The sequence below is a fragment of the Coturnix japonica genome, chromosome 17, assembly GCF_001577835.2.
Source record: "Coturnix japonica isolate 7356 chromosome 17, Coturnix japonica 2.1, whole genome shotgun sequence".
NCBI lineage: Eukaryota > Metazoa > Chordata > Aves > Galliformes > Phasianidae > Coturnix > Coturnix japonica.
Genome location: NC_029532.1, coordinates 7294368 through 7308116, shown reverse-complemented (window position 1 = coordinate 7308116; position 13749 = coordinate 7294368). Strand labels below are relative to the sequence as shown.

Below are 13749 nucleotides of genomic sequence, written 5' to 3'. Positions count from 1 at the left end.
ATTATGAAGCATTTATCTTCATACTGAAAGGTTCAGTAGATGCATTACTCCTAAGAATCCTGTCTGAGGAGTAGGCATTGTCTATTTTAATTGTTTTTAACCTCTACAACCATCTTTACAGGTCTCCCATTCAGCAATGTCTCCTTCCACCTATGACTGATAAAAACATTCAGTATCCCTCCTTCAGGTACTCACCGACACCTGCAGTGAGACCCGTTCTCTCTCCTCCTCCCACCCAGGGGCCAAAGTCCAAAGATTAACAGCCATAACCACAACTGCCAAAGTCCTACCAGGAACAGATGCCTCTCAAAGGATTTTCAAGATCATCTCACCTAGAGTTTTCTTTCAGTCCCCATTGGGGACGTGACCTCAATTCGTTGGGCTGGCTTTCAGCCACACTCTCCATCATGAGCGTGGCAATCTGGAGTTTGCTAAAAGCTTCATTATTGCACACAGATGGTGTGCAAATTCTCAAAAGTAATTTGTGGAAGCACCACAGTGGTGCAACTCAGACACTGCTGTAACAATAAAAGCACGGAGTCCAAACCCAGATAGTGCTTACCAAAACAATACAAAGAACGAATGAAAGAACACGGTCATGAAGGCTTCACACAGCACCCCTTAAGGTGCGGTTATGTGCTGGTTTTCACATTCATGCACAAATCACATTCACCAGGAGAACCAGATACACCCTCCACTGGGGAAACATTTCTCTTTCAATTGTTGGGTATCCACGCTTTAATAGTAAACAAGAAATGATTATTGCAGCAGTTAATTTGCAAAACAAAGCTAAAAACACAATTCTCCGAGCACCAGAGGCCACAATTCCACAGGAAAGCAGCAAACATCCCAAGAAATGCTGGGGAGACCACAACCAACACCCTGCTCACAGGAAAAAATTCACTGAAAGAGGCCAGATGCTTTTGAAGCTGCTGTCAACACAGATCCTTATTAATTTGGGGCTGTGCCGCCACATGGGGTCATGAACAGTCTGGCTGAAATCAAATACAGCTACAGAAATAGAGGTCAACATTAAGAGAGAAGGGGCACTGGAATACGAGCATTCCGAGTGCCATACTGCATCTCCTGCTTGCACTGAAGAGCAAAGGTTTCACATCAACTCCTTGTGCTTCCACACTACACTGCAGCATCCTCCCTTGACAGACCATCTCCAGTGCACGGCAATACAAACAAATAACTGCACTCATGTTAGAGTTTGCATTAGTGACATGCAGAACACGACAGAGCATTAAGAGGCCAGCAAAGCAGTGTATTGTAGAGCACACCTTGCCAGTGGTGCATATTAGCTGTAACTGAGCTGCTATTTTCAGAGAAGTAAGAATAATCAGTTGCAGTCGAACTAAAAATTATCAAATAATCTATGAAAGGCTTGAAAACAAGAAAATAAGGACAAGATGTAGTACAGCATCATCATACTGTTAGTATATACTGTACACAGTGGGTCTGCAAACATCATCTTCCCAAGTCCTGACTCAGGTCCTCATCAGCCAGCAAAAACCTTTTTGACCACCTTTTCTCACTCCATTGTCTGCAGGTTGATAGAATCACTACTGCAGTGTGAATGGACAGGTTTGCTCTAAAAGCATAATCCTCTTTGCTCACCCTACAGGAAGAGTCACAGCCCATTTCCATGTAATTTATGTTTAAGTCACAAGGCAAATAACCAGAACAATGGTCTAATAGGGCACTCCCATATTAAAGCAGAATTCACGATCATTTGCTAGACTTGGTTATTGCTGGCAGTGTACTACCAACTTAATGTGATGGCAGCAGAGCATGAAAATGGCCATTCAGTGCTCGTTCTCTTTAATTCCTTAATTAGTTTACATGCTGAATGACTGCTGCAGGTGCAGCCGTCCTTTTGCTGCAGGCCACAGCACTGATCAGCCAACTCCCAGTGCCTGAACTCCAGAGATGCTTCCAACACACCAGATCCAGGTTATCTCCATTGTGTCCGCCCAGAGTAAATAAGCAGAAAGGTTTCACAGACTTAAACACCAGATGTTAACACAATTCATTTTTCTTTATCACAAAGATGGCTGCACCATGTGCCATCCACTGTGCCACAGAGACCACCCTCCCCATTCTGACACCAAAATATTGAAACAGGGGGAAAAGTGACGCAGCCATCTAGTCACAAAGCAATTGTGGCAGCACTGCAAGGGTAACTGACACGCTCCTTGTGAGAGCACCCAACCTCCATAATATCTGTATGGTTTATTCACCATAAACACAAGTTACAGTTCTACTATGCTGGAGGCAATACCAAGGAATTCAATATAGTCCTTCTAGAGACACATATTTGATGAAAACAGTAAAACAGAACTTATCTGTAATGATACTGATTTAAACCGAATCAACACGTGGATTTTCTGGTAAGGAAGAAATATCTCCTATTGTGTCCTCTTTGTCACTTTAGAACTTGCAGAAACACTGTATGATGGCTGTAACATTTTTTAAATTTTCCCATGATATTGAGGTCAGCATTCAAGATGAGAAGTTAAAGAACTGCTTCTAATGCAAAATGTCCAATGTGCTGTATTTTCCATCTCAAAAAATAAAGCTGTAATTTAACTTTTTCAATTTAGCCTAAACATTAATAAGACAACAGAAGAAAATTCAGCTTTCATCCAGGAAATCCAAACAAGCAAAGGAAATGAGCTCCCTGAATCTGTCACATATGAACGCAATTAATGGAATATTAATTTCTAACAAATTAACTCAGAACTCATCTGGGTGTAGCAAGGATTATGAAAAGAAAGCACTCTAGAAATGTGGCAATAAATAATGTTGCATATTAGGGTGGTTTTTTTGCTGAGGGGAGGACTGAATTCTTCTCACTGATATTAAGGTTGATATTCAAATATCAGCCTTTAAGCAAGAGTTTATATACACTGGAGTTTCTCTATGTCCTTTCATTAACGTGCCAGAGGGAGGAAAATGAAAAAAAGCGTTCTACCTTTGTGATGAGGATCCGGTACTTCTCCACCAGGTGATCGTTGTTGTGACACCCTGCCAGCAGCTGCCAGACCTCTCCTCTCAAGGCCTCAGGGACGCCACTTCTCACCAGTGCTGACAGCGTCTTTGGCCTCACGCTCAAATTGAGGTGCCTGGTGTAGGGGAAAGCTTTGTTATGATTATCCATGTAGAAATAAACGAGTAGGTGAACAACTGATGTGCAACACCATATACATGCCAGATGACAGGAACATGAAGGTGCTCCACACGTTGTCAAAAATAAGTGAAATTCTTACCGAAGTGAGAACTTATGGAGAAAGAAAAAAAAAAACAAAACAAAAAAAAAGATTTGGAGAAGAACATTGCAAACTATTTCCTTGATTCCTAAGAAATTTAAATATAATAAAAACACTCAACACACCAAAAGCCCACAGCAAAAACTAGAACTGGGGGAGAGGCACCACAGTGGTAAAAGTCCAAGCTCAGACCACACCAGAAAACTGAACAACTTGCAGAAGCAAACAGTGCCCTCAGGTCCTTCCACCAGAGTGGACAGGTAACCACGTAACCACGTAACCCTGCTGTACCAGAACTACCAAAAAACCTTGCAGGGTTTTCGAACTACATCCAGACATTTAAGAGCTGCCGCTGTTACACAAGCTATTCCCAACTAAACAGTTCTTTTTTTCAAGTCAGACTGGTTGACAGCTCATAAATTACAGCATAGCAAGTTGTAAAAACTGAACTTAATTTATGCAGTTACAGAAAGTTAAGCTCAACAATCCATTTGTGGCTCATGCATTAAATGCCCAAAACACAGAGCCCTTAAATCAAAGGAATTATAATTTTTCTGCAGCTACAAAAAAAAACCCAACAGCCCACCTATGTAAAATGACTAAGAGCACTGATAGACAGAGGCAGAAGCTGAAATTAATTCATACTGATTGCATTATTTTAATAAACTTACATTTAATAATCTGCCTTAACAGTCTAGCACAAATGGATGACAATTTTACACAGGCTGGGAATCCTTACTGCCCTCCTCCAGGTCCAGCACAATGACCTGCAGCCATTTGGGCCATGCTGGATGTTTAAATCAAAGTATGCATTGCACAGGAGCTACAGTCACTACATCCTCATTCACTGTGTTTTCTCTAAACAAAATAATGATGACAATGTTTATATAACAAAATAATGATGACAATGTTTATATAACAATTACACTTACATCTACATGAATCCATAACTATAAACTTACGTATCATCATGTTGACATGTTCATTTAAAATACTTACCATACGAACTATTAAAATCAAAGACCAGATAGTAAGGGCTCATTAAATCAAGGCTTCAGATCAGAATAACTACAACAGTAATCCTAATGAATATAGCCATGAACTTTAAGGCTGTGTCCACACACTATCAGATTTTTCAAACTATTTTGAGATGAAAAAATTGTGACTCACCAGCTATAAAGTATGAGCCAAACATTAATAAGAAATCACAAAATACCAGCACACATTTAATTGCTATATAAATCTAATTATAGGGTTCTAAAAACCTAGCATGAAACTACCTGAACTCTGATTTTTATGATTTTCAATCCTCTTATGTTAAAAAGCTCAAGGATCATTATTTCCAAATACTCATTGTTAGTTAAGAAGGAAAGCCCTTTAACACACATTAAAGCTGTTGTTGCCAGCATTAGCAAAGAAGCACTTCATATCCTCTTAGAGCTGCCAAAACATTTTCAATTGGAGTCAGGTAGCTTAATTATCTTTCAGCCCTCAGAAGAATTACAAAAAAACTCAAGCTGAAACTTTCTCATAGCAACAAATGAACAGAGCTCAGCTGTTAATGGAGCTTCTGTAAGTCCAGGAAAGGGAAGGAAAACAAATCTTAGCGCAGCCACCCTCTTCTTACAGAAGTGTCCATTTTTGATGCACCCATTCCTATCAACCAAGTTCAACGCAGTAGTGCAAAACCAAACCAGCAGTAAAAGCTATTATCTAAATTAGCACTAAGCAACCGCAGAAGAAATAATACTAAGCTGTGATAACCTTAATTCAAAGACTGATGAGACCTGGTTAAGAGGTCACATCAGTACTTTCCCTCTGCTAAAGTGCATTAGACTCCTTCTAATCTGCTGTCCAACTCCTTAGACCCAGTGCCCTTGGTAAGACCCTTGGTTGCTGTACAGCCCTCATCCTGCTCTTCTATAAATTAAGCAGAAGAAGGCAACAATTGAAGCAAGAGCTGCAACATGGCGTATCTGAGCTCAATACGATGCTGTGCTTGTCATCTCTCTTTGCAAAAAGAAGAAAAAAAAAAGAACCACCCTAAATTTTTCAGTAATTAACATCAGTTTCTTAAAATCACTCAGGCTACTTGAGGGTGGGTGACTAAAGAGAACCTTTGCTAAAGGAGAACAGGTGTTGCATTAGCAACTTGACTGTCAGGAAACACTCTTTTTATAAATTGGCATTTTGTAGGGGAAAAAAAAATAGAACTCATGTACTTCCCTCTTGGCAGGCTCTAGAGCCATCTTCCTTCAGAGAGGGGAAGAAAAGCATCATTGCTATCCAAGTACAAATCCCCATATTCTTAAGCTGCGGTTACTAAGATATGACAGCTGCAGGGAAAAACGGCTGCGAAATAAATCAGAATTACAAAGAAGAAGAGATCTGTGCAAAATAAAGACAAGAAAATGCACCCCTTCTTTTATTACTTAGCTTAGATTTTTCTGTAACAAAACTCCAGTGAAGCTTACATACATGGAACACGCTCATTATAAGAGACAATCTCCTAATGAAGCAGCATAACAGAATTTCTACGCTGTATTTGAATACGCACTCAAAACTGAAAATACTTAAAACATTCCCTGAAGAAATCCAAAGCCAGAGAATATTGGGTGCTATGGGGATGAACTACGGGACTAAATCCAAACTAATTTCAGCTGGTTTCTGGACATAAGAAGAAATTCAGACAGAAGGAGCAAACAGGCTGACAGCACTCAATTTTAATTTTCCAAATGCAATTCTGCCACTCACCATTTGGACAGTAATTCTCCCCACGTCTCCAGAATTTTTTCAGCACACTCTTTGGAAACGTCTCCAGAACCACTCAAGAGAGGTTCATCATTGTCTGCCAACAGAATAGAGGGGACGCCATGAGATCAATAGACATTACCTTACCACAGCACACAAATATTGCTTTACTAACTGCATTAGTGTGTGGCAAGAGGAATTCCTCATTTGTGGATGCACTGTTTGTGTGCTCAACACAGAGAAGCCAGAAGCAGCCTCTTCTCAGAGCTGCACAGGGATGTGATAAGACAGGCTGCAACATGTGAACTTCTGGCTACCAGTATGGAAAAAAGAATTTCCATGAAAATGGCCTAGCGCTGACACAAAGAGCCAGAGAGGCTCTGTACTGCATCACTGGATAATGTGAGAAACAACACGACAAGCTCTGGTCAACCTATCTAGCTGGATTCCCACCGAGGCAAGACTAGAGACCTTTCCCATAAGTAATTATATCCCGAACTTTTGGAAAATCATTAAAAATCTCAAAGAGCACAAATCTCCCTATCTAAAAAGCTAAAATACTATACGAGTTGAAAAGACAATAAAAGCCATGTGATTCTACTGACCAGCAGCAAGCTTGCCACATTGTTAACATCCATGGAAGTCCACAATGTACTTTACTTTAACTGCTTTGTACTTCCACTTTGAAACTCAGTACTTTCTGATACTATCTTTGACTTAAACTAAACAGCTTTCTGAATCAAACTTCCAGCTGAGGGGGAACTGAGCAGGGAGTGCTTAGCTGAGCATAATCACATAACTTGTTTTGAAACCAGTACTAAACTTAGGTTCTGTCAGATATCTTTAAAGGCTCACAACAGGCATCACATATAGAAATGCACTTCATTGATAGAGCAGTCAGGATTGTTTTTGCATTATTGATGAAACAGCATAGATCTGATTAAAAACACTATCTTAGTTGATACTTGAAATTGTCAGCAATGCAAGAGTTTACATCTACTGTAAACAACAACAAAACCACACACATACACATATGTTTGTATGTATGTATGTATGTACCCAGATAGCAAAGGCTTGGAGAATTTTTTATAACATTTTGCTAAGGAATTAAATTTGAAACTAATTTGGTTTTTCTTGGCTTTTTAAATAAGAAGAAATAAGGCACAGAAGTGAAACAATTCACTCAAGGTCACATTAAGTGCCAGCAGAAAAAGCAGAAACTCGAGTCATCCATATTCAGCCCAGAGCTGTAAGGCCAGATGCTTACATACTCAGAACTAGTCCGTACTCCGTATTTTAGCTCAAGAGATTTTTTTTCTTTTTTTAAAAAATGAGAGAGATATTGAAAATGCATTAAGGTTCAGACTAGACAAGTCCTGGTATAGTTTTATGTATTACAGATGTCTGTACTTTCCTCTTCACTAAAACACACTGCTTGCTTACATTTTCAAATACCAGCTTCTCATTTGCACTCTCAAATCTTTTCACAGCTGCTCAGGGAGGGGCAGAAGCTACATGATAATCCCAAATTTTTAGCAGCCTCTTTTCACATTGTTCCAAATATATCACACTGAAGATTTTGTGAGGCCTGGGCTGAGCAAAGCAGAGACAAACCACAGAAGTGTCAGACAAGGGAGAGGCTGATGCAGGAATGCAGGGGTACTGGTTACTGAACACTTACAGCATTAAAGCAAGACTTAGAACGAAAGAAACAATAAAAACCCCTGAGTTTTAGGGCCAAATTCTGATTGGAAAGAATTCAACGTGTTTCATAACTAAGATTTATCAACTACTGGGTTTTTTTGGTTGGTTGGTTGGTTGGGTTGGGTTTTTTTGGTTTTCATTTGCTGAAGAATTTAAGTCACACAATCTGTATCTTACCTTCCTCTTCATCATCCTCTGGAGGTGAAGGAATCATTGAGCCCTGTGACCCTGACTGGGGCAGGCGAAGAGAGGGGCTCGCTGTGGTTTTTCTTCTCTCCCTCTCCGATTCACTTTCTAGACACACGACTTCATACAATGTGTCTGAGTTATTCTTTCTGTCTTTTTGCTTTATCTAAAAAAACAACAATATCAACAAAAAACAACCTTTACCACCAAAAGCTACACAGATCTCCAGGTTACTTCATAACACTTCTACTTCTTTCCAGAATAGAATTGTAGACAAAGAAATGTTTTTACTCGCATTCTGCAGCGAATGCCCTTCAATCCCTTCAGAACACTGCACGCATCACACAGCCTGCAAATGTCTCATCAATCCCAACGCCACCCGTCTCATACCTTCCAAACAAAGTCTAATTTCTCTAATTTTCTGGAAATACCAGTGAGAGCAAAAGGAAAATTATAATTTGATTTTCCCACCATGTCAGATGTCTTTAGCCATGTTTCCAAGTCAGAAATCTGCGCCTTCACATCTTCCTTTGCTTTAAAAAGAGATCTTCCCCTTGTGAAATGTTTCCCAGACTTCAGTGCAGTCCAAGAATTTAGATTTATTTTTTTTTTGCCATAAAGTAATAAAAATAGACAACAGAAAAGGAAGGATGAAGAAAAGAAATAAAATGTATAATCATACTCTACATCAAGCTCACAGTTCTCAGTTTTATTCTTCGGAGTATTTAAAATGAGAAGAAATGAATCAAAACTAAAAATTACTAAATCACTAAATGTAATCTGAGAAAATAAAATGTCTCTGCTTTCACCATTTCCGAATAAAGAAACACTGCCAAAGTAAGATAAGCCAACTCTACACAGCTGTATTTTTAATAGGCTAATCATGGCTCCATAGAAACAGGTTTCCCTTCCAGGCTTATCAGGCAGTACATTCTATATTTGTTGCTTCCACTATGAATTCTGATAATCTTCCATTAGTAAACACTGGAAGTTGGACAGTCTGACAGTGCTTTGGAAAGAAAAGAATTAGCTGAGATAAGTTACAATGCCTGTGAATTCAGTAGGACAAAAGATACAGAATTAGCTCGGTAAGATAAACTTCCTTTAAACCACCAAGAGGAGAAGGTGCCTCTTAAAGGTAGTAAAATATTTATAGCTCAGCAGTTTTAACAGCTCAACATCTCCATGCTCCACCTCAAAAAGTAAAATAGACTGATCTCAACCAATTTCTGAAGGAAATTTCCAAGGACAGTTATCACAGTATCACAGTCTCATGCGGGTTCAAAGGGCCCTTAGAGATCATTCATATTCCAAGTAAAAGATAGGACAGACACAATGAAGAATCCTTAGCAAATCTCATCTTTGTTACTACCAAGAAATACTGTCATTATACTTCAGTGTTTTAAGAGAAGTGAATAAGGAATAAAAACCACCACAGAAAAGCATCCTACTTCATTCAGATCTTCTTTTATAAATAATACTTGTCAAGAAATCAGAAGAACCATAACCTTGCTTTTTTGAACCACAACCATAACTATGAAACCTTGAGATCACATACAGCCACAGTGATGTTTGCTTCTGTATCTTTCCATATCTTTAACCAGGACAGCTCAAAGCAGTAATTTCTAAAGCAGGAGAATGGCAGCTACTTCAAGCACATCATCTCTATAGTAACCCAGACCTTCAACTTTCCAGCCTTATATTGAGACTACATTATTGCCTCATATTGTCATTATGAGTATTCTGGAAAGAAATAATTCTTTCCTTTTAAGCAGATATGGTAAAAAAGTAAGTTGGAAGAAACAGTAAAGTTTTTAACAAGTTGTAGGGATTTATTTGTGATTGCTTGTTGTTTGTTTTTTTTTTTCCTCCTAGAGAAACCAAGGGTATGTGTGAAATCTCTAACCGATGGGAAACAACTGCAGTGAAATTCTGAATGGCTGACAGGCACAAGTAACTGCAATTTTCTTTACCCTCAGCATACTTGTATTTATTCTGCATTACACCATAAGCCTACCTCTCAATGGGTATGGTCAACCATATCACAGTTACCTTTGAAAAATAACCCTGCTAAATCACAAATTACCTGTAGGTCAAAAAACAAAAAAAGAAAGAAAAAAAAAATTGTTACCTGTTTTAATTTCAGGAAAAAATTTTCAGTAGAGCTACGTTTGCTGAAGGGCCAGAACAATCTCTCATTAGGTGAACAAACTCTGACTTTAGTCTCCAGAATGAATCGAACAGGTTCCTGAACCTCAGTTATCACCAGGTCCACAGCAGTAGTCATGAACAGTACTTTATCTAGAGAAATCCCAAAGCAACAGTAAGAGAAATACTCCACAGTGCAGATCTATCGCCTACCTAAATAACGTTTTATTCCTTTTTAGAAGTAAGTTACAAAAAACCCAAGTCTTACCTCACTAAACAGTTATTAAGACCCCCTCAGCTGTGTGAATTCAGAAAACAGACTACATGCTTTGATTCTCCAAAAGGAGTCGACTGCAGCAGCAGACTGTACCCAGCACCTGACATATAGGACTTTGCTGAGTCAATTCTCATGGAGTTTCCCAACCTTTGAAGTTAACTACAACACATTGCAAAGATGAGCAGTTAGCTGGCATCTTAACAAAGGTAAAGACAGATCTGTTTCAGAACCCCAGAGAGCAATGCAGCATCAGTTACTTCCAGATCACTGTTGGAGTATTTCGCTATTATTATCACAGGTACAAAATCCTTTTTGTATTAAAAACTTGGAAGCAGAAAAATCTGAACTGATTACCAAAATGAAGCGAAGAGGAAGCCTGCAGTAGTCCATCAAGTGCAATTCTCAATGGGATTATTAAACTCTAACAGAGCACAAGGATGCTGTATTCAGTCCCCACACCTATATATACAGCCTCTCATCATGACACAATTATTCTTTAGGAGCAATACCTTGTAACTTAGGACTTTTCTTCTATACTTTTTTTGTTTCTGAGATTATATCCCATATTATGAAGAAAGCCTTTGTGCAAGATGCATCTTAAAGAAAGGAGAGCTGATCCAATGCTCTCTGTATAAATTATCTAACTTGACTAGGGATAAATTCTAGCCAGGTTCATACCTTTTGGTGTTTCTTCATTTACAAATTGGAAGTGCGGAGATTTTTGATTCCAGCTGCCAGTGATCACGTATGATTTCCCATCAGAACTTTTACCCATTGACTCCTGGAAACAAGGAAGCTTATGAATCTTTATTTAAATTAAAGCAACTTCTACACTGCAAGAGCTTCAGCTACATAAAACAGTTCCAGTAGAGATGCGAAAAGGGCACGTGAAGTTCATTTTGCACGATCCTGTAACAAAGATCATCTTCTGAAAATAAAAACAGAAGTAACAATTCAACCCAATTTTCCAGGGCAATACTCAAGAGCATGAGGTACAACATCAACACACAACAAGCGTGCCTAAGCATCTAAATCTTTTGTCTACCCTGAGATCGTAAGCAATCATAGCACAAGTTATTAGATTTTGTTAATAAAAGACCCTTACCAAATCCAAAAGGTGCATGTCACCACTCCGAACATCCTTCCCACGGCTAAGGAGGAGGCCAAAACACCTGGAAAGTCAGGTAAAAGAAATTAATCTGCAAAAATTACTACTTATAAACAAATCGTAAGCATTCTTTGTCTAAATATTCCATCACACACCACAAGCAACCCACAAATGCAGTTAACAAATGTCACCAATTCTTGACATTTGAGCACAGTATCAAGCACATCAACCAAAACAACATCAAGCAAAATTTCACAAGAATATTTACGTTATGATTTTATCCTGCCTACAGCCGCCTATACAGTTCAAATGACTTTGTTTGCAAAGATAACTGCATGTCAAACAATCTCCCAACAAGGGCTCCCTATTCTGCAGGTAGGACAACACTGCCTCTCCTCTCTTTTTGTTTCTTTTTGTTTTGTTTGAGACATGTTTGTATAGGATTCCACCTTTGATACTGACAAGAATCAGGAAATTCCACAAAGTACAAGGATCTGTCCACTATGGTTTTATTTTGCACAAATGCCACCCACTGAGGAATATTCCACTTCATCCTCTGGTAGACCATACTTCCTGAAGTTGCTGCTTTTTGTCAGACTTCTAGCAGAAGCTGCATCTTTCTTCTGTATTACAAAAAATACTAAACTCTGTCAGCTATCAAAAACTGCCTGTTTATTTCCATGAATTGAAAGATTTGATATCCGAATGCTCCTCTTCCCTACAAAGGTGCTTCATATTCTAGAATTCCAGACCACAGCAGATTCAAAGCATATGTACAAGAAATATTCTCAGATGCAACCAAGATGAAAGGGATATTTTTGAAGATGTTAGAGGAGAGGTATGACCACCGGCTAAACGAGTAGATCTGTGCAAGATTTCACTGTGCCCGCATCGTGCCCCCTATCACAAACAGGCTGAACAAACCAGCCAGATCTTCCACACAGCTCCACACAACCCAGAGGTGCGGAATTATGTTACATAAACAGAGTATTCATAAAACAATTATTAAATTTCTGCCTCAGAAGAAATAGCACAAAACATTAAATAAAGATATATATTTTTAAATTTATTTAATTACCTCTCAATAGCAAGCTCCTTATTAGTTGTCTGTTGGACATAAATCACTATCTTCTTATCAATTCCTTGGCGGAGCTTAAAGCACTGCCTGTCCTTGTCTTTGGGAACTGCACTGTTATTTACCAGAAAGGGAAAAAAAATATTCAGAACATTATTTATCTGTATTCTTTGAATATATCAAAACCAGCATCAGACATTTAGTGAAGCCAGCTTCTTATACTAAAGAATTCAAGATCTTTCTTCTGTGCACACTATCATCAGTAACATGAAAGAAATGGCAACATAATTAAGAGATAATATTTTATCACATTAGGTGAAAATCAAGTACACTTAGTTCTCAGAAGAAAAATTGTGGTGTTTATACTGTATGGCTAATTCTTGTGAGATTTCCAGCAGCATTTTAAGAAAGTTTCTGAATACGGATTCCTCATATTACTTAATAGACAGCAATTGCATGTCATTACTTATACAAAGCAGTATATCACTTTCTTCTTCCACAAGCGAGGCAAACACTGTTGTTTTTTTTTAGAAATCTAAGAGTTATTTTAATTTCCACTATAACTATACCAAGTATAGCTCTGAACTTAAAGAGATCATACAAGAATTAGTGTCAAACCTCTAAAGCCAGCTAACTGAATTAAAACCTGTACAGTACAACCAACGTAGTTAGGATTCTACTACGTTGGGATGGTTTTGCACTACCTGCACCATGGTGGCTACGCCAACATTGGTACCATGCCAGCAGGACTGAACATCACCGAGTGTACCGCCATGTGCAGCAGCTACATATCCTGGCAATTGCTGCTGCAGCATCTGAGCCCAAGAACCATCTGTATCTTTCATGCTCGGGCTCTGAGCTAATCGTTTTTCAGCTGCTAACACTTGAGCAGTGCTTTGGACTGTCTATAATGGAAGGTGCTGAATAAATATTGGATTATTAGATGTGATTTATTTATTTATTTAATAAATAAAGCTTGAGCTATATGCAAATTCAAGAAGAGAAATCCTGCTGAAGCTGTGGCTAGGAGCCAAGTCAGAATATTTGGCTCAAGAAGTCAGAACATTTGGCAGACATGCTGTACTGAAATAAAGACACTTCGGCAATTACAGGAGACTATAAATGGCTGCATTAAACATCAAAGGGCACTGTGTATAGGCTGAGCAGAACAAAAAACCCAACTTCCAGCAGACCCATTCCCTTGCTTTCCAGTAAGAGAAACAGA

The 13749-nt window shown here is 38.7% G+C and overlaps 1 protein-coding gene across 2 annotated transcripts in view; it reads right to left on the bottom strand.

Moving 5' to 3' along the window:
* Positions 1–13749, bottom strand: part of RABGAP1 (RAB GTPase activating protein 1) — a 60247-nt gene that overhangs the window by 33569 nt on the left and 12929 nt on the right. For both annotated transcript variants that reach the window (XM_015879205.2, XM_015879206.2), the window contains exons 7-13: positions 12528–12638; positions 11447–11513; positions 11020–11122; positions 10048–10217; positions 7908–8082; positions 6030–6123; positions 2981–3131 (exon numbers count right to left, since the gene is read on the bottom strand). In XM_015879205.2, the coding sequence (XP_015734691.1) occupies positions 2981–3131; positions 6030–6123; positions 7908–8082; positions 10048–10217; positions 11020–11122; positions 11447–11513; positions 12528–12638 (871 nt within the window). The remainder of the gene's footprint in view (positions 1–2980; positions 3132–6029; positions 6124–7907; positions 8083–10047; positions 10218–11019; positions 11123–11446; positions 11514–12527; positions 12639–13749) is intronic.